The 22,828-nt window shown below is 46.0% G+C and overlaps 1 protein-coding gene across 1 annotated transcript in view; it reads left to right on the top strand.

Moving 5' to 3' along the window:
- ARMH4 (armadillo like helical domain containing 4) overlaps positions 1-1,199 on the top strand; it is a 102,414-nt gene extending 101,215 nt beyond the window's left edge. The window contains exons 7-8 of the mRNA XM_037054390.1: positions 239-373; positions 623-1,199. Coding sequence (XP_036910285.1) covers positions 239-373; positions 623-691 — 204 coding nt within the window. The 3' untranslated portion in view covers positions 692-1,199. The remainder of the gene's footprint in view (positions 1-238; positions 374-622) is intronic.
- The last annotated feature ends 21,629 nt before the right edge of the window (positions 1,200-22,828 follow it).

Below are 22,828 nucleotides of genomic sequence, written 5' to 3'. Positions count from 1 at the left end.
GTCTGGGTGATTTATGGTAATGCTTCTAAGTATTGGAAATATCCCAAAATAGTCATCATGCCTCTCTCTCTTTGTCCTCTCCCCCAACAAAGTAACTTTCTTCTAGATGCTGTTTTATTTTATAAGGAAGCAGATGGGAGAATTCGCAGCATCTAAAAACCTGCCCCCATCCAGCAGAAATGAGGAACCCAAGATGGTGGTCTGTTGAGTCCTAATGCGAGTTTCCTGTTCTCTGCAGGCTGGCTACATGTCCGGGATGCTGGTGCCTGTTGGGGTGGGGATAGCCGGGGCCTTGTTCATCCTGGGAGCACTCTACAGCCTTAAGGTGATGAATCGCAGAAGGAGAAATGGCTTCAAAAGGCACAAAAGAAAGGTATGGCATGAACAACAGAAAAACCTCCTCAGTTGCAGAACATTCCTTGCTTTTCTAATTTGCTTATTAAAACACACAAGGCTTAATGATGCATGAGTGGTCTGGATGTGCCCAGTGGTTGGGGATGAGCTGCGCTGGCTGCTGCCCTGGCTTTGTTCACTCATCATTGTGTCTTTTAAAGGGGGCCTGTTCCTCCTCTTCGCTCTGCAGCAGAAGGAATTTTAATGCTTTTCTCTTTTGTTTCTCCAGCAGAGAGAATTCAACAGCATGCAAGACCGAGTAATGCTCTTAGCTGACAGCTCTGAAGATGAGTTTTGAATTGGACCGGAATTTAATTGGGACAGTCAACCATGTTATTATTTTATTTTTTATTTGGGGGATAAAAACGAACAACATCCTGCCACATCACTGCTGTCAGGCCACCTGTCTCATCCTCTGCTGGGTAGTAGGTTTTTCTTGCACTGAGCAGAAAAGGCATGCTGTCTACTAAATGTAATATGCAGTGTTTGTTTTAATTCTGTAGTGAGTATTCCACAACCACGGGCTACAGCTCATAGATATGCAGCATATGTGTTGTTCAGTAGGAGTTGCTAGGTTAGGTAGAGTAAATATTTTGTATTTTTCCACAGTATCTTTTCCTTGGTTTAGATTACCTGCGCTGGGTGTCGCCGTTATTGCTACCAAGGCATGCTTATCTTTGAACTAGAAATCTTAACAAAGAATAACCTGTGATGACTGCACTCTACCTACTTGAAACCATAGGCTTGTGGGCCATGGTACATAACCCATTTGCATCAAAACTAGCAGCAACTTGAAATGAAATCTTTTTTTGTCAAAAAAAATCTTTCAGCTCTGAGGATTATGTGTAGATTTGTATGTATCTTGCATTACGTGTTTCAGTCTCCCACTTTTATTATTTCTCTCTTTCTGGCTTATTCTTCTTCTTGGAAAGGAAAAAAATGCACCCAAGTAATGCATTAAATTGACTCTCAGTTTTAATGTGCGTTTAGTTTCTTAAGTGGTGTGACTGAGCCCAACAGAACAATCAACAGATTCTTACTCGCTTATCATTGAGGTGCACTTTTGGTGCACCACCGGACTTTGTCAAGAAGAAATGAGGGAGAAATCAAGAAGAACACAAGGGTGGGGGAGCTCCCAGGGCGCTTGTCTCCACCACCGGGCTCCGTGCTTGCACGGCCTCTGTCCCGAGTGACACAGAGCGCTGCTTTTCTATACCTGCGGTCTTGGCCATAGAATGATTGGGCTGCTCTTGGTCCGTATTTGACTTCATTATGAAAGCAGACATTTTCTGAGAGAAGCAGGCTCAGCGGCTAGAGTCTTGGTATACAACAAAGCTTTTGAGAAACCAGCCTCTGTCAAGGTAACTCACTTCAGGATGTCAGACTCTGTCAGATAATTTTTTATTCCCCTTGCAATGTAATTCCTTGCCCTATCGTTTGACTCTGGGTATTGGGGACTTCTGGTAAGTCAAGTTTTGGATTAAGAGTAGGCTCATTTCCATGGAAGAATAGAGGTCGTTAACAACACTGTCCATAGTGTATTCTCCTCCAGAGGACGTGTTCACATTTATTAGAGCCTGTTCTACTACATTTAAAGTGAGTCACATAGCTGCTCCTCTTAGCTACTATGCGAGGTGGGGCACACATTTTTATTCTCCCATTCCGCTGAAGACAGAACTGAAGCAGAGGAATGTAATGATTGTGCAGGGTTATATCCAGGAAGAATCAGGACTAGAACCCAGTGGGACTCAAAACCATGCACCCCCATCTTCTGTTCAGTCCCTTTCCACATACTTGGAAGGAAGCAGTGACATTTTAAAGCCCTTCTTTAAAACCAGGGTTCTAAGGAAATGTGCGTGGTCAAGGAGCATTTCATAGGAGAATCTGCCTTTGGTAGGTGAGCGAAGCCTTACTAGTTTCTCTCTTACCCGCAAAAGTGCTCTCCTTTCTCAGCCCAGCTACTTCTTTTACAGTTAAATACATTTAAGTATCACCTCTAGGGAACTAATAGATAAATCTGTCCAGAAACCTCTCTTGAATGACAGCTGGCTTACAAGAATGATTTCATCAAATAATTTAAATTCTTTTCATTACAAGATGTAAGCAAATGTATGAAATTGATCAAGAGAAATGAAAGGCTCTGTGCAGTCAAGTGGAAATTAGACGTTGACACAAAAGCTCAAGGTCAGGTTTAAAAATAGAACCCAGAACCATGACACACTAGATAATTTGTAATTTCATGAGTAGTGACATCCTCATACTGCATAAGGTATGTTTTCCTTTTCTAAAAGCAGCCCTTTGCTGTACTAAATTTAGGAGGAGGCAAGTATGATGTGACATCATTGTCATTTATTCTTGACAAGCTGTGTATAGAGGACACGGTATAGGCCACTTCATTTAGCAGCACATTGGTGATATTAATGCCCCAGGCTACTCTTACTCTGCAGTCTTAACTAGATCATGCCTGGGTTGAACCTCGAACTATAGTATAATAAAGTCACAAATAATATATTTTAATTTTTCCAGAGGGCTGTGCATTTAGGCCCAAGTGAAAATGTCTCTAGTCCTTTCTGGGACAGGTGACAGTTTAAAGAAAGAGTTCACTTAGATAACAGATTTCTGTGTATACCTTTTTAAGCATCTGGGTTGAATGGAAGATTTTGTGGATGGTTCAACTGGTTTGTTTATTCGGGCCATTTCCTTTGCTGCCAGTGGCTGTGGAGCAGTGATTCTCATCAGAGGGTTCAGTTTATTTAACAGCATCAGAAAAGACTGTCCCGTCTTTAACAAGACCTGAGACGAGGCTGCTGCCGCCAGAGGAGGTGCTGGGCAGCGTTGTCCAGATTAAAGGTAGTAAATCAGGCACTTATTTCAGGTTTACCTAAAATAAATGATTCATATGCTCATATTTGCACACTAAAAATAAAGAGTCAGCTCTTTTTGCTAACAACTAAGCTTAAAACATTTAACAGAGAAACAAACAGAGCTGTTTGGAGAAGGGGGGTGACAGCTGCAGCTTCCCCTGTGACCTGGACGTACTCTGTCAGTACGGCCAGGGCTCCCCTGCAGGCCCAGGGACTGTGGCATCCTCACAGGGTGGGCAGTGTTTCCCAAACTTGGACAGATCACCAGCGACACTTGTTAAACGTCCAGATCCCAAGGCCCTGCCCCAGACCCACTGAATCAGACTCTTCGGGAGAGAAGCTGGGGAACCTCTCCACTGGGGCAGGTTTGGGTGCACAGGGGAACATCTATCCAGGGAACAACTTCTGTATTCAAGAGGGAAGAGAGAGCAGACTCTTGGGGGAAAGACACTAATTGGCTATCCAAGGAATTACATCCACCATAGTGGACAAAGGAAAAAGGATGGAAACTTCTAGAAAAAAAAGAGTAGAATGCTGGAATGGAGAGAAAAAGCTGCCTCCTGTGCCCTTGATGCCTTTTTTCTCCAATTAGAAGACAGTACCCTTCTTTTAAACCTCTGAAGTTTTTCCTCTCTCATAAACTGTTTCTTTCAGTAGCTGCTAGCTTAATTTATACGCACTATTTGGAGTTAATTAGTATCGCAGGGAAACATTCCCTTAGCAATGTGTTAGCCTTGGCTTCAGCTCAGAAGCTTCCCCAGAGACAGTCTTCCAGAAACATTTTCTTAAAGTACCCATATCTCTTACATAGCCAACAAAGTTGAGGGGAAATTTTTAAGCCACTGTTCCAGAACACATTTCAAGTAGTTTTAGCATGGTCATTCAAAGCTGGATATTTCATTTTTTAAAGCTAGGACTTAAAAGTCAAACATTATAGAACTATCAGAAAATAACACGGAGCAATATAGAGTCTTCTGAATGCCTGCTGCTTCTCTCCGTGTGCCTCCAGCTGCCTTCTTCACGTGGAAGTGTTACAGAACAGCATGGCGGGGGGCAATGTATGGCCCACCCAGGGATGCCCAAAACTGTTACAGAACAACAGGGCCCCCCCAAGGACGGTATACTAATACCGTCCGGACCACCTACTGGGCTCATCTGTCCACCCCCAGAGGAAAGACATCTCTCAATGCCAGAGATTTGTGAAAAGGAAAGAAAAGGTTTATTTAAGGCTATACAGACTTGAAGTAGTGACCTAACGTCTTTATTAAAATATCAAAGTCCTTTAGGATAACCACAGATGCCCACAGTGCTCCCTTCTCCCCCTGCCCTAATTCAGGCTACTGTAACTCAGGAAAAGAGCACACGTCCATGTTTCCAGGCCGCTGGCACCGTCAGCTGTGCCGCCATCCAGGCAGGATCTCTAATTACTCCAAAGCCATGTGGCACCTTCTCATGGTCCACTGGCAAAGAGTTCTTTCACCCTTTTTCCTGGCAAAGTCTCTCCTGCTTCCCAGGCCACGCAGCCAAAGGGAGCACCCCAAAGCCAAGTGGTCCTCTTCTAACAGAGCTGCAGGGGTCCACACTCTGGCCAAAACTGCATGGTTCTTTCCTCCACCAGAGCTGCAGAGGGGATAGCGTTGCCACTCTGGCAAAGCTGAGTGGCGATTCTCTGCTAAAGCCACTTGGTGATTCTCTCTACCCCCAGCTGCGGGGGTCCCCACTCTGTCCAAAAGCACGTGGCTCTCTCTCTCTGCATTGCCATAGCTGTGTGGTTCCCTCTCCTTAAAAGGCTGCAGTGTTTGGGTTTAAATCCCTGTGGCCAGTCTTCCTTTGCAGCCCCATTTCCGACTCCTCCTACAATCAGCCGCACTTGCCAGCATTCCTCTTATTCCCAGTTTACTGGGCTGCCATGGTGAGTCTGGGCAGGTGTGGCTGATGTCCTGGAGCCAATCTTCTCCTAGCTGCAGGCTGCAGGCGCTGTAACTCAGAGTACCTGCCCCCAGTTACATCTTGGGTGGAAGTCACTTCCATCCCCCTGGCTCAGAGCATGGCCACAGCTATTTAACATATCTATGCAGGCAGTTAACAGTTATAGATATGTCAAATTACCACACCAGAGGTTAGCTGCAAAGCCTTTGCAGTACAAAACAGCTCTCAATGGCCCTGCTCCATTTGTCCCTTCTCCAACTCACACCTGTGAGGGGGAAGGGGTGAGGACATCTTACTATTTCCTGGACACCTTGAGTTCTGGACTCCATTCCAAATCCCTTTTTGGGGCCCCTCTCTTAGCTGCACCCTGTTACAGAAGTGCAAACGAAACCCCTAACCGGGGGAAGAGCATCAAGTCATCCACAAGCATTGGGATTTCTGTGGATACTCTAGACAGTGTTCCTACCAGCCGCCCCCAAACACCAGCTTTTGGAAACAAGATACACAGAGTAAGGCAAACGAAGCTTTACAGTTATTTGTGTGGAGAATAATACAATAATTAATACAAGCAACTGTAAACCTAGTTCTGGCCCACCCCTGCGAACTTGGCACAAGATTTGATCATGTGATCTTTTGGCTAGATAGGCTCAGTTATATCTCCAGGAAAATCTGCAAGAGGGAGGATGACCACTGAAGAAAAAGACTGTTTTTTTAGGGTATGTGAAAGTGGAGTTACAAGAAAGAAATACGAGTAGAAGATGGGAAAAAAATAGTCACATTACAAGGCAGATGTGAAAATGGTACCAAATATTAGAAAGTGTCAGGGGAGGGCAGAGTTCTGAATGGAACAATGTGTGGGAAAATGATAAAGAAAACAAGAGAAGAATGCAAACAGGGGAGGGCCATGAAGCTCTGCAAGTCTCTTTGTGTCCAGCCTCTTCGTCAGAGAACGTTCCCTACACCAGGCAGAATGCCCGGGGTGGGAGGGGATTGAAGTCCAAGAAAGATGAGGTGAAAGGAGCCTGGGTGCTGCCAATGAACTTCAGCTCAGAGTTCAGATGACAATACCCATTTTTAGGAGTAGCGAATAATTTGAAAACCGAGTAGCAGTGCCCTTACTTGTATATTGAACACCTCCTCCCGGTGACACACACACATCCATTTTAGGAGGAAGCTATGAAACTGTTAAGCTGCGGATGGACTGAGGAGAGACATCTAATTATTTGCTTTTGTAATTACCAGCTTTGGCTGCCCATGTAGCTGGGGATGTAATTCTGTGGCTTAAGTTCTACATGCAGAAAAAACAATCAGCAATTATTTCATAAGCTGCTGTTTGTTAAAAATGCATTGGGATTACCGCATTTTGGGAATACTGCAGGAAACCATTCTGCGTGGCATGGGCCCAGCCCCCAGTGGCAAACATTTGCTGCGAAGTAACTTCCTAAAATCCATGCTAACCCTTCCAAGGATGAGTGTAATGGGTTCAACCACTTTTGCCTTTTCATTTGCAAATATCCCTCTTCTGTGATGTGACTAGCGGCATTGGCTCTTTTGTTTTCTGTAAAAGGTAACCACCTAAAGCAACCTGTGCATAGTAAATGAGGATGATAATGTAATGTGCCAGGAAACCCAATAAAGGTCAGTCACCGTGAGGGCGGCGGCTTTTGCTCCCCTTGAGAGAAAAGCTATGCTGTCCCTTTTCCCCCACCGGATTTGGTAGTCCGTGTGACTGTCTCATTTCATTCGTAATGACCCCGAGGACACTGTGTCCGCATCAGCCAACTCCCTATTAACTAGCCCAAAGTTCTACTAAATGTATGTAGGATAAAAGACAGGAGTCAAGGAAAGAGGAAGGAAAAAAAAGAAGGAAGGAAGGAAGGAAAAAAATTTCCCTTGGGAACAGCAATGAAAGTACAAAAACACATTATATGCTTCCTTTTTCTAGTTTGCTTAAAAACACAAAGTAATTTTGGATTAAAAAAAAACCCAACCCTCTTAAATCTTCCACTTAGTAAAGCAAAGATCTACTTTCCTTCCTCTAAAGGCAGCAGGAACAGTAATACAGGTGATAGTCATTAATAATTTGTAGCGTAAATTCTCACCCTAAGATTGCAGCCTCCAGTTCTGGAGTTCAAGTCTGATTTTGCGGAAAGGCGTAACCCTTTGTGAAATGAACATGGAGAAACTGACGGGTGGAAGCAAAAGAATGAACAGCAGGGGGGAACCTTTTTCTTTTTAGAGCTCACTGAGGGTGGGGAGAGAGCGCAAGCGGCACCGAAGGCCGAGGGAGAGCTCACTTGGATTATTTTATCATGTTTAGGGTGGAGGGCGTTTGTTCTGGAAACTGCGAGTTTATTAACCTGTGTCCTATGCCTATCAATATTTTCTTTCTAAATCACAGAGAAATGAAGGAAGAGACCAATAGCATTGGAAACTTCCGTGCCATGCAGCATAGCCATGGAGTTGTGTAGTTTCAGACTTCTTTCATGACCAGACAGACCAAATATATACCTAGGGAAGTGCAAGTACGGTCTCCCAAACACGCAGAGATGTTTGGATATCAGATGATTCCAGGCTTTTCTCTTCCACAAAGGAATTTTAATATAAAACCCTCTAGGGATCAGCTTCCCTTATTTTGTTCTTTGTGTAAGAGATAAAAGAAAGGAGAAATCCGAAGTGGTTTTGTAATTGAACTGATCAAACCCCGAAGGTCTGTCTCAAGGGGAATGAGGACGGCTAGAGATTGTTCCTTTGGTAAGCCAAGAGCTGTGTGATGTTATCACTTCCTATCGGGTCAGTATTTATCGAATGTCTTTCATGTGTCTGGCAGTGTGGTGAGAATTGGGGTGGTCAAGGAAAACAAGACACAGTCCATGGTCAGAGTTTATGGAATAGTGGTTGAGGGATTAAATGGGCCATTTTATCACAGGGACATGGTGGGGTCCAGAAAAGGAACATCTAACCTTGCCAAGACTGGGGATGTTTCTCCAGAGCCGGTAACATCCAACCTGTGGCCAGAGGATGAGTAGAGGTTACTCAGGTAAAGGGCAGGATGGGGTAAGTGTTTCAGCTGGGGGGACCACATGCCGATGCCAGTAGTGAGAGATCATGAAAAGTTCAGTAGTTAAGTATGGATGGAGTGCTGGGTACCCTAGCAGAGTTAGGGTTGGGGGCGGGGTTGGTGAAAGTATGCAATGTGAAATACGAGGCTGATTCTGAAGGATCTTCTAGGTCACGCCAAGGAATCAGGACTTTGTTTTGGAAGGGTATCATGCTGAGACGTGATATGATCAGGGCTGAGTTCATGGGAGGACTGGATGGCACGGTTCAAGTAGGATCAGGGACACGCTGAGAGGTGACCATCACCTGGACCAAGGCTGCGGACGTGAGCCTGGAGGGGGAGGATGGTGTCTGGAGGTTTTCAGGGCAGGAGAGCAACAGGACTTGGGGCCTGGTTGGGTGTGGCGATGAGGGAAAAGGTCGTGGTTCAAGCTGGCCGGGGCTGTGATGTTACCGAACAAAGGGTCCGAGGTGGGGGCAATACTTGGCCCACCCAGGGATGCCAAAAACTGCTACAGAAAACAGAGGCCCCTCCCAAGGACGATACACTAATATCTATAGGGCTCTTCTGTCCGCCGCCAATTGGAAAGACATCTCTCAATGCCAGAGATTTGTGAAAAGGAAACAAAATGTTTATTTAATGCTATTCAGGCCTAATGCCTTCCTTAAAATATTAAAGTCTTTAAGGGTATACACCTACACACACACACACAGCGCTCCCTTCTCCCACTGTCCCAACTCCGGGTACCGTAAATCAGGAAAAGAGCACACGTCCGTTTTTCAGGTCGCTGGCACTGTGAGCTGTGTCGTCTGTCTGTCCAGGCAGGATCTCCAATTAATCCAAAGTCATGTGGCACCTTTCACTGGCAAGAGTTCTTTGTACCAAGTCCTAGTCAAAGTCTCTCCTGGTTTCCAGGCCAACCGAAAGCATGCGTCTTTCTTCTTCACCTGGCCGCAGGGATCTCCATTCTGGCAAAGCTGCGTGGTTTTCCCTTTCACCTGGCCAAGAGGGGGGTCTGCACTCTGCTGAAACCGTGTGGCTCTCCCTCCTAATGGCTACAGGGGTCTACATCTTTCTAAATAGCGTGGCTCTCCCCCTCATCTGGCCAAGAGGGGGTCCTCACTCTGCTAAAGCCACATGGCTCTTTCGCAGGCACTCTCTCCGAGAAGCAGCTCCCCATTCTCAATTCCAGCCTGGTTCCCAGCCACTCTGCTAAAGCCACATGGCTCTCAAGCAGGCACTCTCTCCGAGAAGCAGCTCCCAATTTCAGCCTGGGTTCTTCCACCACCCTCTTCTCCCTGGCCCAAAAACTTGGCCACAGCTTTTTAACATATCTATGAAACCAGTTAAAGGTTATAGATATGTTAAATGCCATTCCAGAGGTTAGCTACAAAACTGTTGCTATGCAAAACAGCTCTCAATGGCCCTGCTCCATTCATCCCTTCCCCCAACTGACACCTGTGGGGCGGGGTGAGGACATCTCAATATTTCCTCCAATATTCCTGTACACCTTGAGTTCTGGACACCATTCCAAATCTTTTCTGGGCCCCCCCTTGGCTGCACCCTGTATCAGTGACTCTCTTGATTTATAAAGATTCGTCGGAGATATCCTTCTTGACATGAGAACCAAAGCTCAGAGTCTAGTTTTTCTTTTCATTTTTTAAAAATGAGATAATTTATTATTCTTAAAAACCAATTTTATACATTTTATACCTATGGAACGGCTTTCTAATACTATTATCCAGTTTATTGAGATATAATTGACATACAGCTCTATAAAATTTGAAGTATGTAGCATAACGACTTGACATACATGTATTTATTGTACAACAAATACCCTAATAAGTATAGTTAACATCCATTTCCTCATATAGTTAAATTTTTTTGTGATGAGAATTTTTAGGATCTCTCTTAGCAATTTTCATATATACCACACAGCAGTCTTAACTATAGTTGTCCATTACATCCCCAGCACTTATTTATCTTGCAGCTGGAAGTTTGGGTCTTTTAATTGCCTCCATCCAATTTCTTCTCCCCCGAACCCCCAAGATATAAATTTGTTTTTCTTGAAAACAAATCCAAGGAGCTTCTCTCAAGCCTGGCCCGCGTGAGTTTGAGCTTGGGGCAGGGCTGGGTGTGCAGCCTGGAGACCCATGAGAAGTGCAGGCCCCACGCCCAAGGGCTCAGTGGTCTCTGTGACATTCCGACCGTTGTCATGGACAATCCTAGAGCAGTTTATCTTCCTTAGCGTATGAACTCTAAAGCAAGTTTCCTGTGGTTGCCATACCAACAGGAGCCGGATTCTGGAGGGCTCAGGGCAGCAGCGTGGGACTGAGGATGTGCAGAGAAGCATAAGAAGAAAATAATTACCACTTCAGTTCCACCCCCAGAGATAACCAGTGGTAACCTTTTGGTCTATATCTTTCTAATTATTTTTTCTGCATATTTATGACCATATTTATACATACATATATATACACACACATGCACACTTATTTTTACATAACATCAGGATTAAAATTCGCATGCTATCTTGTTACCTCCCTGTAGCTACAATTAATGGCTGTTTCAAAACAATAAAGAGAAGAAAAAGAGCTTGTGAAAATTCTGAAGTTATATTTAAATGAACAAGCTGTTTTATTCTCATAAAGATTTATTTGCTGTTTGATTGTCTATGATGGCCCAATTACCTCAGGACGCTTTCATCTGATGCAAGTGGAAACATCGCTGGAAGAAGGCTCTCCGTAAACACAAAGCCTGTGGGCAGATGTCATATTCTTGTTATGGAATTACTTACATTAGAGAATACTTTCTTCTCTTTGTCTTTGCCACCAAAGCAAAGATTGCAAGCTTTTATAATTGGACAATAAGACTGAAAAACTGAGTGTAAATAACAGGTGGTATTGTGAGAAATATCGGGAAAGAATATACTTTACAGGAGCGATCTAAATTGATTAGAGGCTTGTTCGGGTCAATTCTTTTCAGTCTCATTAGTTTCTTTGTGTCATTTATTGTAGCATGTACCTCTTTTCTATGTTCGATTGCACTGGCTAAAGTTAAATAAGCAAACGTTCCATGTAACGTCCATTGTTTTCTTCTCTCAGTCACTGTTAAAAAGGGGAATTGCAGCTTTTCACGCCCTGTTTCGGGCCGTCTCCACAGGGCCTTCTCCAGTCAGCCTCCCTCCATCTCTTTTACCTCCAAAGGGTCTGCCAATGAAATGGGTGCAGCCAAGGAGTAGGATTTGTCTCACCAAATGATGTTTTTTTGGAATAAAAGAGAGAAACAATCCTATCTTTTATTCCAACCACTGCAGCAGTAATTGGTTCCTCACAGGCATCCACCAGGTCCCGCAGGACCACCCTCCAGCGCCTTGTTTCTGGCACGCACTGCCTACCTCTGCTTCTCTCCCTGGTTTGCTCTGGTGACCATCCTGGTGTGGGCTGGGCACTCATATTTGTCCAGCCTGGAAGTGCAGGGGAACCAACCTGCCAGGTCTTAGCCAGTGGGGATGGAAGCTGATGGATAGGTGTACCCACCATTTGTAGCTTATGGGGCCCGTTCTCACATTCATCATTACATGAGGCTCCTCAGAATGTTCCTTAGGATGGAGCCCTCCTGGCTGACCATTACAATGCGCCTTGAAAACTGATCCTTGTCTTGGCTTTCTTCCTTCTTTGTTTCACCTCCCCCTGTCTGCCAGACTTTGTTTCAGGCTCTGCTTTCAGGGGCCCCAGGCTGTAAGAGCTGGGACTGGAATTTTGGAGTGGAATCACTGGTCAGAGGTCATGGGACCCTACTATTGGTGGTAGGTGGAGTGGTGATACCTGGCCAGCAGCGTTTCATTTACTTTTATCTGTGGTGGGTTGGAATAAGGTATAGGCAGCAGGCAAAGTATTAGGTAGCTCTGGTCCTTGAACAGCATGGGCATTATGGTAATTTTAAGGATTGAGTTAGATGGTGTTTTTAGACTGTTTTGGAAGGCTTGAAAAAAAGTGAAGAAAATGACTGTCTCGGGTCAGTCAATTATCAACACAAGGAATGTTGTGAAAGCCAGAGATGTCTCTGTGGTGGTGTTTCAGGAGGCTCTCATCTGCTTCTTGTGCTGAAATTCTGATACTCAAGATCACCCTCAAAACAAGAAACCTAGACCAGCCAAGATGCTGGCCAGGGGTGAGCCAGGTCTAAATGGGTGATGGAGGAGGAATATGAAGAATGTCATTACAGTCTTGGGATCAGCTGCAACAGCAGCAACTGTTTTTTGCAGAGCTTATGGCTGGCCTCCAGCTTGAAGGGGACTATGCTAAGATAAATTTAAAGGTGGGGGGCACCGCAAGTGCAAAAATGGATTGCACCAGTCACCTCTTGTGCAACACCCCAGATCTTCTTGCGCATGCCACTTCGGGGGTCACCAGTGCTGTGCAGGGTCAATCAGCTTTGCACAGGCATAGCCTGACGGAGATGAACCCTGTGCTGTCCCCCTCTCATTTCTCAGGGTGGAGAGCGCTGAGGTCACACCACGGGCACCAGATCAGTGCTGAGGCACACCCAACACCCGACTATGAGCTGGGTGACATCTGTGGGGCCACTGTTACCAGTGGGATGACAGTTGATGGGTAAATGCTTCCCTCTTCCTCTCTCAGGCAGACAGTTTCAAGTTGCAATTTATAGGGCTTTTCAGAAATCGGATGGGGTGGGAGCTGGTCGCCTGTCACAGTGGCCAACCTGATCGTTCATCCTCAATAATCCTTTCCCTCCTTCCTCTTCATCCCCCATCTTATACTCCTGTTCCCCGAGATCACATTTTCAAGCAAACGGTTGCCTTTCCCTCAGGTTCTGTTGTTGGGAGAACCCAGACTGAGGCAGTGAGAGAGAGAGAAGATAAATTGGGGTACAAAGCAAGGGCAGTAACTGATCTGGTGTTAAACTGCAAGAATACATATTTCAGAATATCTAAGTCCAGTTTAGCATGATGATATCTCTAATAATGACAATGACACATTTAGGCCACAGGCTTCCTTGTTAGAAACTCTGTTACCAGAGGATATAGCAATTTTAGAGCTGAAAGGGTTGTTGGATCTACTGGCCTCTCTTTTCTCGGTCGTTGGTGGCCTTATGTGGTGCTTTACCCAATGTGGACAGCAATGTACAATGTGGGTTCCTGAGTCAGACTGCCAGATTCTTAATCCCAGCCTCATCACTTTTACCTGTGCTGACTTGACCAAGAAATTCAGTTTCTGCCTTAGCCAGGATCCTGGCAGGAAAGAGGTGGTACACTCACAGAATTTAGCTGAAGAGAGTTTAACAAACGGATTCTTTTCAGAGGTACAGAAAGGTTATGTTTAACCAGTGAGGGATGGTGAAGTACCCAGGAACTAACACCAGGGGAAGCCATCAGCACCTGCAGAGAAAAGAAGCAACAGAGTTACGGGTGGGGGCTGGGGGTCGGGTGGGGGGATCCCTTCCCCTGGTTTCCCATTTTGAGCCAGTTCCTGCCATTGGCCCAGATCAATGGCAGCACCCTGTTGGTTCAAACACAGAGACCAGTCTCCCGGGGACACAGAGTGGCACAGAGAAGGGAACAGAATGAATGTGGAGAGTCAGACTCAGGATCACCAGCTCAGCTTTAATAAGCCTTGATGTTTCAGCTGTCAAATGGGGATATTAAGAGCAATGACACTCACCTCATAGGGTTGTTGTCAATATTAAGTGAGATGGTGCATGTGGAGCTCGGGGTGCAGAGCACATGCTGTCCTGTTGGCAGCTATTATCGTCATGTCAAAGGTGATCCCTGGGGGGCAGAAAGGACACTTCTTTTGTGGACTGCAACCCTGATTCCAGGAGCTGCCACCCACCGGGTCAAGAAGGCTCCTTGTTGCAGAATAACCCAGGTAGGCTTGTGTCTGGTGGCAGATGTAGATGCCTGGCTCCGTCTGGGGAGTAAACAGGCTGAGTTGGGGGAGGGGATGCGGCTTTCTCTCCTCCCTCACTCCTCCTTTTAGTCTTGTTGATATTCACTGTGTCAAACTAGATAAAAGCTTAAGCTGTCCGATGGAGGTGACCGACTTTATTTATTGACTCAAATTCTCTGGAGCGAGCCGTCCCAGGGATGGGGATAGATAATCTCTTTCCTTCCTGGAGGAATGGCAAATTGGTGTGTTCATGGGGAGCCTGGGACAGGCCAAACGCACAGATTCAGGCAGCTGTGGCTTTGATCTGCCCTGCTCGGTTTTTCTCACATTCCCTTTGTGTTGATAAGGGGACCTTCCCCCTACCCCCACCGCCCCCAGAACTTGGCCCAGCCAATCACAGCACCTTACTCTTAGAACTGAATTGATTCAGGGGACTAGAGGTGACAGCTTGCTCTTTAAATAAATAACTTCTCCGACCCTTCCAGATCCAGGGAGCCTGGAAGTTAAAATGAACAACTGAAAAAGAAACTCTTAGTCTAAACTCCGAAATGATCAACCGCAGGTCTCCTATTTCCCTAGGCACAATGTCAGCACATTCATTAAGCGTGCAGGCTTTGGAGCCCAAAGGCCTGTTTTCCAGTCCTGGGTCTTCACTGGTGCTGTGGGCAAGTTTCTAACCTAAGGTCCCTTTTCCTCACCTGCGAAGTGGGGACAATTGTCGTGCCTTCTTACCCGAAGCTCAGCAACTGGCAGCAGTGCAGGAGTAAAGGTAGATGGAGCAGGGAGGGCGTGCGTCCTAGGGAGAGAGTAAGATCATGCAAGGCATTGCTTAGCACAGTCCCTGTGCGCAGAAAGCTCTTGACTACGTTAGCTCTTGTTTATCATCTCTGTATTTGTGGAACCCAAACTGCACAGGCATCTGTTGCGGCGCAGGGAGGCGTTCCCAGCCCACAGACTCCTGTGTGTTGGTGCACATGGAGAAGGTCACAGTTTCTGCGGCTCCTTCTCACCCGCCAAAGAGAGACCCGGCCAGCGTTCAGAGAGTGACTGTAGTTCGACTCAAGATAGAGCGAGAATAAAAAAACATACTTGTCAAAGTCTGCAGGATTCAGCCCGAGAAAGTTCTGCCTGATTAAACCTGTCTCCCAACATGAGCCAAAGTCGTGGCTCTGCCTGAGCACCCAAAGGAAATAGATCAAGGAAGCTCAGTCCTTCCCCCGCGGTGTCACGGCCCCGAGAGGGACACGAGAAGCTCTGATTGGTAGCAGTGGGGTGAGGTCTGTGTCTGCACACACTGGGCAAGCTCTGGTTGTGTTACTATCGCAGTCAAGAGGTCTCCCTGAGACCCAGCTCTACCCTCTGGCTCTCCCGGGGATAGGAGTGACGCTCCTGCCTCTGAGCCGTGGCCCAGGAGGGCTCGTGAGCATCAGCTGTAAGGCCTGTCCCTGCTGCGTGAATGAGATTCTTCTCCTCCTGAAGTGCCTGGTCCTAATGAGTGCATAATTCAGTTGAAATTTTCTTAATGGTATAGCTGCTATAACAGGAAAAAGGAAATAGAGAAAGCCACCTTAGCCAACACCACCACTCCTGTAATGGATATTTCTCTTTCTCTTGTTCCTGTCTGGTCTTTGGCCATATGACTGCATGGTTATTATATAGCTGAAACCATTGCAGAAATTCCCTGCGGAATTTTTACTTCACTAAGCTTTGGAAATAATACATGTAGGCTTTTTGTTCTCCATATTAAGAAAAAACGTCAAGTCCATTGCTAGACCCCACTGCTATACTCCTCATCTCAATGATGAGAAAATGTAAAAAGGAACCTGTATATTTTTAGCAGGAGGTGCTTCACAGATCGGCATTTCTATAATTTTAGAAATTGCTATTTTGTTTCATGTAGAAAATTTGATTTTACTCCCTTGCACTCAGTCTTCTTGCTCTTTGCCTTTCCCAGAAATTGGCACGCAGAAGCTTCCAATCTAAATATCAGCTTCTGTTGTCTTATCAAGCATCGACCTGCCCTGGAAACGCATGCTGCCGCGGTGTACTCCAGCCCGTCTCTCCCACAGAGAAAAGGCTCAGAGATGCATCCGGATTTGGGAATCAGGGCCGCCCTGCGGCAGGGGCAGTGATCCCTAGCAGTAGCGGTTGTGCCCGCTGTCGTGCCGGGGGGATGTCGGGTCTCTGGAGAAAGGACAGGGGCCCTAGGGTGACAGGCCCTCAGACAGAGGTGGACTCTTGGACAAAGGCAGGCGGGCGAAGGCCTCCCATTGCCTTGGAAGAGACCCAGAGAGTTCCAGGAAGGAAGGGGACTCTCCCTGCCATCTGGTTGAACCAGGTTAAGCTTCTGGACTCGGAATAAAACCCAACGAAAGCAGACAAAGTGTGTGCCCCAAGGTGGTGCCCCATGATTTGCTCCTGCTATCCCACAAACGCTGGCTCCCCCACAGGGGTGCTCACTAACCTCCCAGGCCTGAGTGTCTGTTTGGGGGGAGAGTGGATGTGTGCCTGGTTCGTATGAGACAGCCCCGGGTTATGCCTGTTGTCCCAGCACACGGATTAATTGTGCTCCCTCACTCTCAAGAGTGTAAATGATATGGTGGAAATGAAATGCTGTGGTATGGTCACCCTTTTTTGTGAACCCCAGTATGATTCTAGGACGTGAGACTGACTGACAGAATTGTTCCATTTGGTGGGGAAAATCTGTTTGGGGTAGAATCACCTCAGAGTGTGAAGTTCAGAGGCAGCGGAAAAGAGCTGTGGCCACAATAATGCCAACACAGGCAGAGTGGTGCTCCCCAGCTTCCCCGGGGAGCCGGGCCTGAGCAGCAGATACAGCCGTTGTCTGGGTGTGGGGCCGCAGCATTCCAGGAAACTGAGTCGTGGAACAGGGCCAGCAGCAGCTGTGATGAGGGGTGGTATCAACCTACTTGAATGGGGAGAGAGAAGGGGCCGTTTGAGTTAGGGCTCTAAAATGACTTGACCGGGCAAGGACCATGCACCTCTGGGGTGGTCCCAATACTCTGACTCTTCAAGTAGCCTGAGTTTCCTCCAGAAATAAGAGTGTCATTCACATAAGAGAGCAGGCTACACCCGAAACCCCCTACAGACCGCTTGTCTCTCAGGATCTGGCTAGTTGCCTTTTGTTTCCTTGCGTTCACATCCCTCCCCTTGGCTCTCAAGGGTTTTTCTGAGTCAGAGACAACATGGAATGCTCCTTGCCCAAAACCAGAACACTGGTTCATCAGGGAAGCCGGGAAGCCGAGCAGCTATAGGCACAGCTGGCGCTCGGAAGCCCTTTCAGCGGCGGCCAGCCTGTTTTCACTGAGAGTAAACTTTTTAGGAGGCAACACCTAGATCTTTGCAGCCGCACATAATCAGCGGAACAACATTTAGCTGCTGTTGGCTGGAGTGGGGCTCTGGAAGCCCTTGGGTCGGGCACAGCAAGTTTCTCTGGCCCTGCTTCCGACGACTCAGCATTCCCGAAGCGCACTCCATCTCTCCCTCCTGCACTTTAAAAATATCTCCCCAAAAATACTTCCCCAAGAAGTAGCAAGTGCCTTTTTTGACCATGTCTGCTGACATGGTTTTTGATTTGGGAAAGAGGGCGAGGAGCTGTGTGGAAGCATCACTCTCTGGGATGTCAGAGTCTCCTTGGAAGAACCCTAATTAAGGACTCAGAGTGATTGACAGGTAGTGGAAGCTCATGAAAGTGCACTTGACATGCAGGAGAAGTCAATGTCTGAGTTTCAAAAAAAATTGGCAATGGAGACCTTGAAAAATCCTGGCAGGCAGCGCTATAATTTTGTTCCTTAGTTATAGACCTATGGAGAGACTCTGAAATGGCTGCCCAATGACCCCAGTCCAGCATTGGCGTGCTTTGACTCTCTTAAGTGGGTTATGATATAATTTGGTAGCATGTTTATTATTTAAAATTCAATGGAATTTATTTTCTATATTGTGCAGTTTTCCTGAAGCACCATCTTTGAATGTGTACTTTTGGGGTTAGAAATCTATGAACTGGGAAATCGATTTACTTCTGAAAATAATAAAAGTTTAATGAGAAGGTACCCCCCCTACCCCAAATATAAAGGGATGGAGAAAGAAAATGAACACATGCAACTTTCCTCCTATGCCCTGTGTTTGTGTATGCTATATCCGGCCACACCATTTGGGGGTAAGAATGAAGACATGTTCCTCTGGATATTTAAATTGCATGACTGTGAAACCTGATCTACTGGCACAAGAACACCTTTCTTCCCAGCCCATCACCATAATGATCTCGGGCTAGTCAATCAGTCTGCCTGAGCCTCACTCGCCTCATCTCTAACGTAGAGAGAATACCAACCGAATCCTCTTCTTAAAGTTGTTGTTCTAATTAGATGAGAAAAATACGAGTGGAAAACTTAGCACACATGGGAAGAGACCAGTGATGTTATAATTTCTCTTCAGCACAATGGGCTGGTTCTGGTTACTCGTACTCAGAGGACAGAAAACCAGAAACTCAGCTCAGGTCTTTAAGGAGAGGGGATCTTTTAGCTTCTGTTGCTTTTGCTGCCACCAGGTATCACTGGTGGCCCCAAGGATTAGGGCAACTCTCCCTGGGCTGAGGGGGAGAAGGGAGCTCAGGGGATCCGCAACAATGTGCCAGGTGTGCAGAACAGACACATCCGGCCATGGCTGTCCCACAACACGCTAGGCCTGGGCCCCGAGTGCGGCAGCTCTCCCTCAGCACCAGCCAAAAGGACTCCTGTGTTGGTGTCTTTCCTGTCTCTGTGGTTCAATACGGCAGCCATGGATCTCATGTTGCCACTGAGCAGCGATTACTTTTTTCTTTTTTCACCAGCTTCATTGAGATATAATTGACATATAACATTGGATAAGTTTAATATGTACAACACAATGTTTTTATATTTGTATATATTGCAAATGATTACTACAGTAAGGTCTGTTAACATATCCATCATTTCACATCTCTCCTGTTTCATCATTTTAATGATGTCACTTCTGTGATTACTCACCATTGAGAACTTGAAATTTGGCTGTGGAACTTAGATCAACATTTTGTTTCACTTTAATTAATTTACAGTTAAATGGTCACACGTGGCCGGTAGCTTCCTTTTGGACAGTGCAGCTTTAGGGATAGGGCTTTCTTACCCTAAAACGCACATATGGGCACAAATACACACCCAGCCCTTTGTCTGGGGCATGCGACGAAAGATCAGAAGGGGTTTCACATTCAGTCACATGTTGTCCTTGAAATCAGCCATCTGTCAATTCCAAGGAGTCAACTCGGCTTCTTTGTGCCACTTCTTGTTGGGCCTGAGTTCAGGCTCCACAACACCCAACAAAGGAGCAAGAAGGCTGGACCAGTCTAACAGTCTGAGGAACCGCAAGCTCAGCCTGCCTCAGTAGGACACCACCAGAGCATTTGTCACTCAACCTCTCCAAGTCACCCTGTCCAGGCACAGGACAGGCAGGCAGGAAGCCCTTCTCGTTTCATCCCACTTGTTTTCTGCTTCAGGATGCCTGGCAGTTGATTCTCAAGGACTATGGTCCCATTGCTGTAAGGGACAATAACAGATAAAACCATATGAGGTGGCTACGTTTTTCCATGTCTAGGCTGTTCAGTCTTGGCTGTAGTCACGGTACTACAATATGATCCCATTAAACCTCGTGACAATGCTATGAAGTAGATATGTGTCTTAGCTGGGACTCTTGGGGAAGCAGAATTGGATACAAAGGCCTGTGTGCAAGTAATGTATTTGGTAATGGAATTGGAGGACGCAGACATCAGGAATAGATGGAGTAAAGAAGGAAGAAAAATAAGCCGAACAGTGTTGATACATGTTTATCTCTGAAAAACGAAACGATAACACTTGCTCCAAAGTTATAATTGGCATTGATATCATTAATATAATGGACAAATTTGATGTGTATAGAATATCAAGAGAACTGAAATCTCTGCATACCATACTGCAAAGGGGAGCTCTTAGACAAAGAACAGTGAATAGGTATTACTCTCCTTTCCATATTAAAAAGTGAACCTCTTTTGACCCTTTTTACTGATAAAGATGGAGAGGAATGTACTTTGCAGACCATTGGCCACACACTAAGTGCCAGAGCCTGTGCTGATTTGCTCTAGTGAATCAACTGTATTTGACACAGCTGGTGAGACTTGAGCCATCATTTCAATAAGTTTTAGGTGGCTCCTTGTCCCCTGCCACAATCTATCTGGTGTTTGCTGGGGACAGCCAGGTGACTCAGTGGGGATTGCCACTCAAACATGATTTAAGACTTTGATTATGACTCCAGGTTCTGCGGTTCCACCTGAGATGTGACATTACTCCTGGTTTATTATCTTGGTTAGATGTGGGAGGAGTTTCAAGGGTGTCCGTGTAACTATTGCTGCTATTCTGGCCCCTACTCCACAGGTTAGGGAACCAATGTAACAAGTCCACCAGCTACTCAGAATATCTATTCCAATTATACATTATAAACAGAATTCTACTTACCACCTGGCACACCTCCCCAGGTCCCTGCTCTGTCTACATGAATATGATTGTATTTCAGGTGCACAGACCTAGATATTCCTGTTTCCCAGTATAGTTACCCTAGCAGATGGACACATGTACCTTTAGGGGACATATTCACCATACTTACAATGTTGCTGTAGATTCCTTCCCCAAGCAGATCTATCCTCCCCTTAAATCAATGGGTTCTGGGTTTCTGTACTGACTTGGATGTGGAAACAAGGCGAAGGATGATGGTTTTCCATTATTGCAGCTTATCCAGGTCTCTACTCTCCAGCTTTTTCATTTTATTGGTTATAACAGTTAAGTGATACCCCATCTGCTCTCCATCTATTATCCATCCTTGCAACACCGTGATTGCTACAGATCCCTGGTGTTCAAGGCCTCCTGATTGCTACTCCAAGTGTCGCTGACCAATGGATAATGACATCCACCTGGCCTCTGACAAGCCCTGCCATTTGCCACTTCAGAATCCTCTTAGTTCTACTTATTCTACGGAGTCCAGCTCAATGGCAGATCCTGCCATTTCCAATACTGACCTTCAGAGGACAGCTAACTCAAGCTTTTCACATATTTCAGAGTCCCTCTCAGCAATGCATTCTCCATTGCCTTATTGAGGGGAGTGTTTCTGGGCCCTCCTGAGTTGCAGCCAGTTGGTAGATTTTCAGGTCTCACACATTATATCCTTTCTACCATTCCCACCTTCCTGAGCCTTTTGATCCTGTCAACATTCTGTCAAGACAGTTCCAGCATCTCTGCCTCACTCCCTGGAGGTCAGTATTCTGGCCAGGCTTTGAGGAACCATCCTAGAACCAGCTTCAGGTGTCCTGCCGGGTCAGTGTACCCTGAGTAATATGAAATTGCTGTCTGAGGTTTTCATACCAGTAATCTTTCCATATAGGAAGGAAGACTGTAGGGAACCGCTTTGCATGTCATGGAAATGTAGCTCAGCCTCCACATGGAAAACCAGTGGGGAGCGAGTAGCATGCAGGACCACGCCCATGGATAGGTTCTCCCATGGGGAATCAGGCCTGCATTGTACCTAGGCTGCTATGAGACTTGCTTTCGCTAAAACTCCCTTACCCTGAATTAAGGCAGAAAGTGCTTACTGTGGCTTCCTAAAGTCTGTGCTAAACCTCCCAAGTACGGAGTGTGACCAGTTCAACTACTTTTCCCCTTGGCCTGCAACATCCTTCTCTTTGAAGTAATTAGAAACATTCTCTCCTTTGTTATGTGTAAAAGGTAATCACCTACAGCGAACCTGTGCATGGTAAATGAGGACCATCCTCCATGTAATGTGCCCAGAAAAACGATAAAAGCCTGTCCAGGCAGGGGCTGGGACCCTCTGGCCCTCTCCCTCTCTCAGAGAGTGGCCATGCCATCCCTTTCTCCACAGGACTTCTGTTGTCCATGTATATTTGTTCATAGCCACAACATACACGAATCCTGCAGGTCAGGATCTGCATCAGAAGGCATGGTGTCCCAGCACCTGGGAGTTAGTGAGGCCTTGGAACCTAACGATGGAACCCAGAGAGTTCACTTTCTAACAAGCGGACACAGCGTCCACCTCACTAAAGAAGATAAGGTTTGGCATCAGGCTAGGCTGAACAGCTGATGGGTGTGGAGGCAAAGCACTCATTCCCGCTACATGGCAGATAGCAAGACTTCTGGGACTCTGGAAAGTGCAAACTGAGTGGTCAGTGTTACAAAATGGCCACCTCGATCACAAATCCCTAACATAATGTGACCACTCCTCTGATTCATGTAGGGACGGGTACCTGAGGGCTTTAAAATGATATTATTGTTTTATTACATAACACATTGAAATGAAACTTATTTACTTTGAGAACCTTGAATAAATTACTGTTGGTAATTTGCATGTAAATGGAGTCGAGTTGTTGTAAACCACATTTCTTTCTTCATTTGCTTTTCATTATCATCTTGGAAAATCATCCCACCGAGGAGTTAAATTTTGATGCCTCGCTAAGGTTAGAAAGTGTTTTAGTGTGGTCCATCAAACATGATGGTGATGATGATAATGATGACTTCTAATAAGGCACCTACTATATGCCAGGCACTGTTCTAAGTGCTTTACATATCTAAAATCTGTTCAGTCTTCACAAACCCTATTCTCTC

Source organism: Sturnira hondurensis, unplaced genomic scaffold, assembly GCF_014824575.4.
Source record: "Sturnira hondurensis isolate 20B ecotype Veracruz unplaced genomic scaffold, ASM1482457v3 Scaffold0008196, whole genome shotgun sequence".
NCBI lineage: Eukaryota > Metazoa > Chordata > Mammalia > Chiroptera > Phyllostomidae > Sturnira > Sturnira hondurensis.
This window is presented reverse-complemented; position numbering and strand designations above follow the sequence as displayed.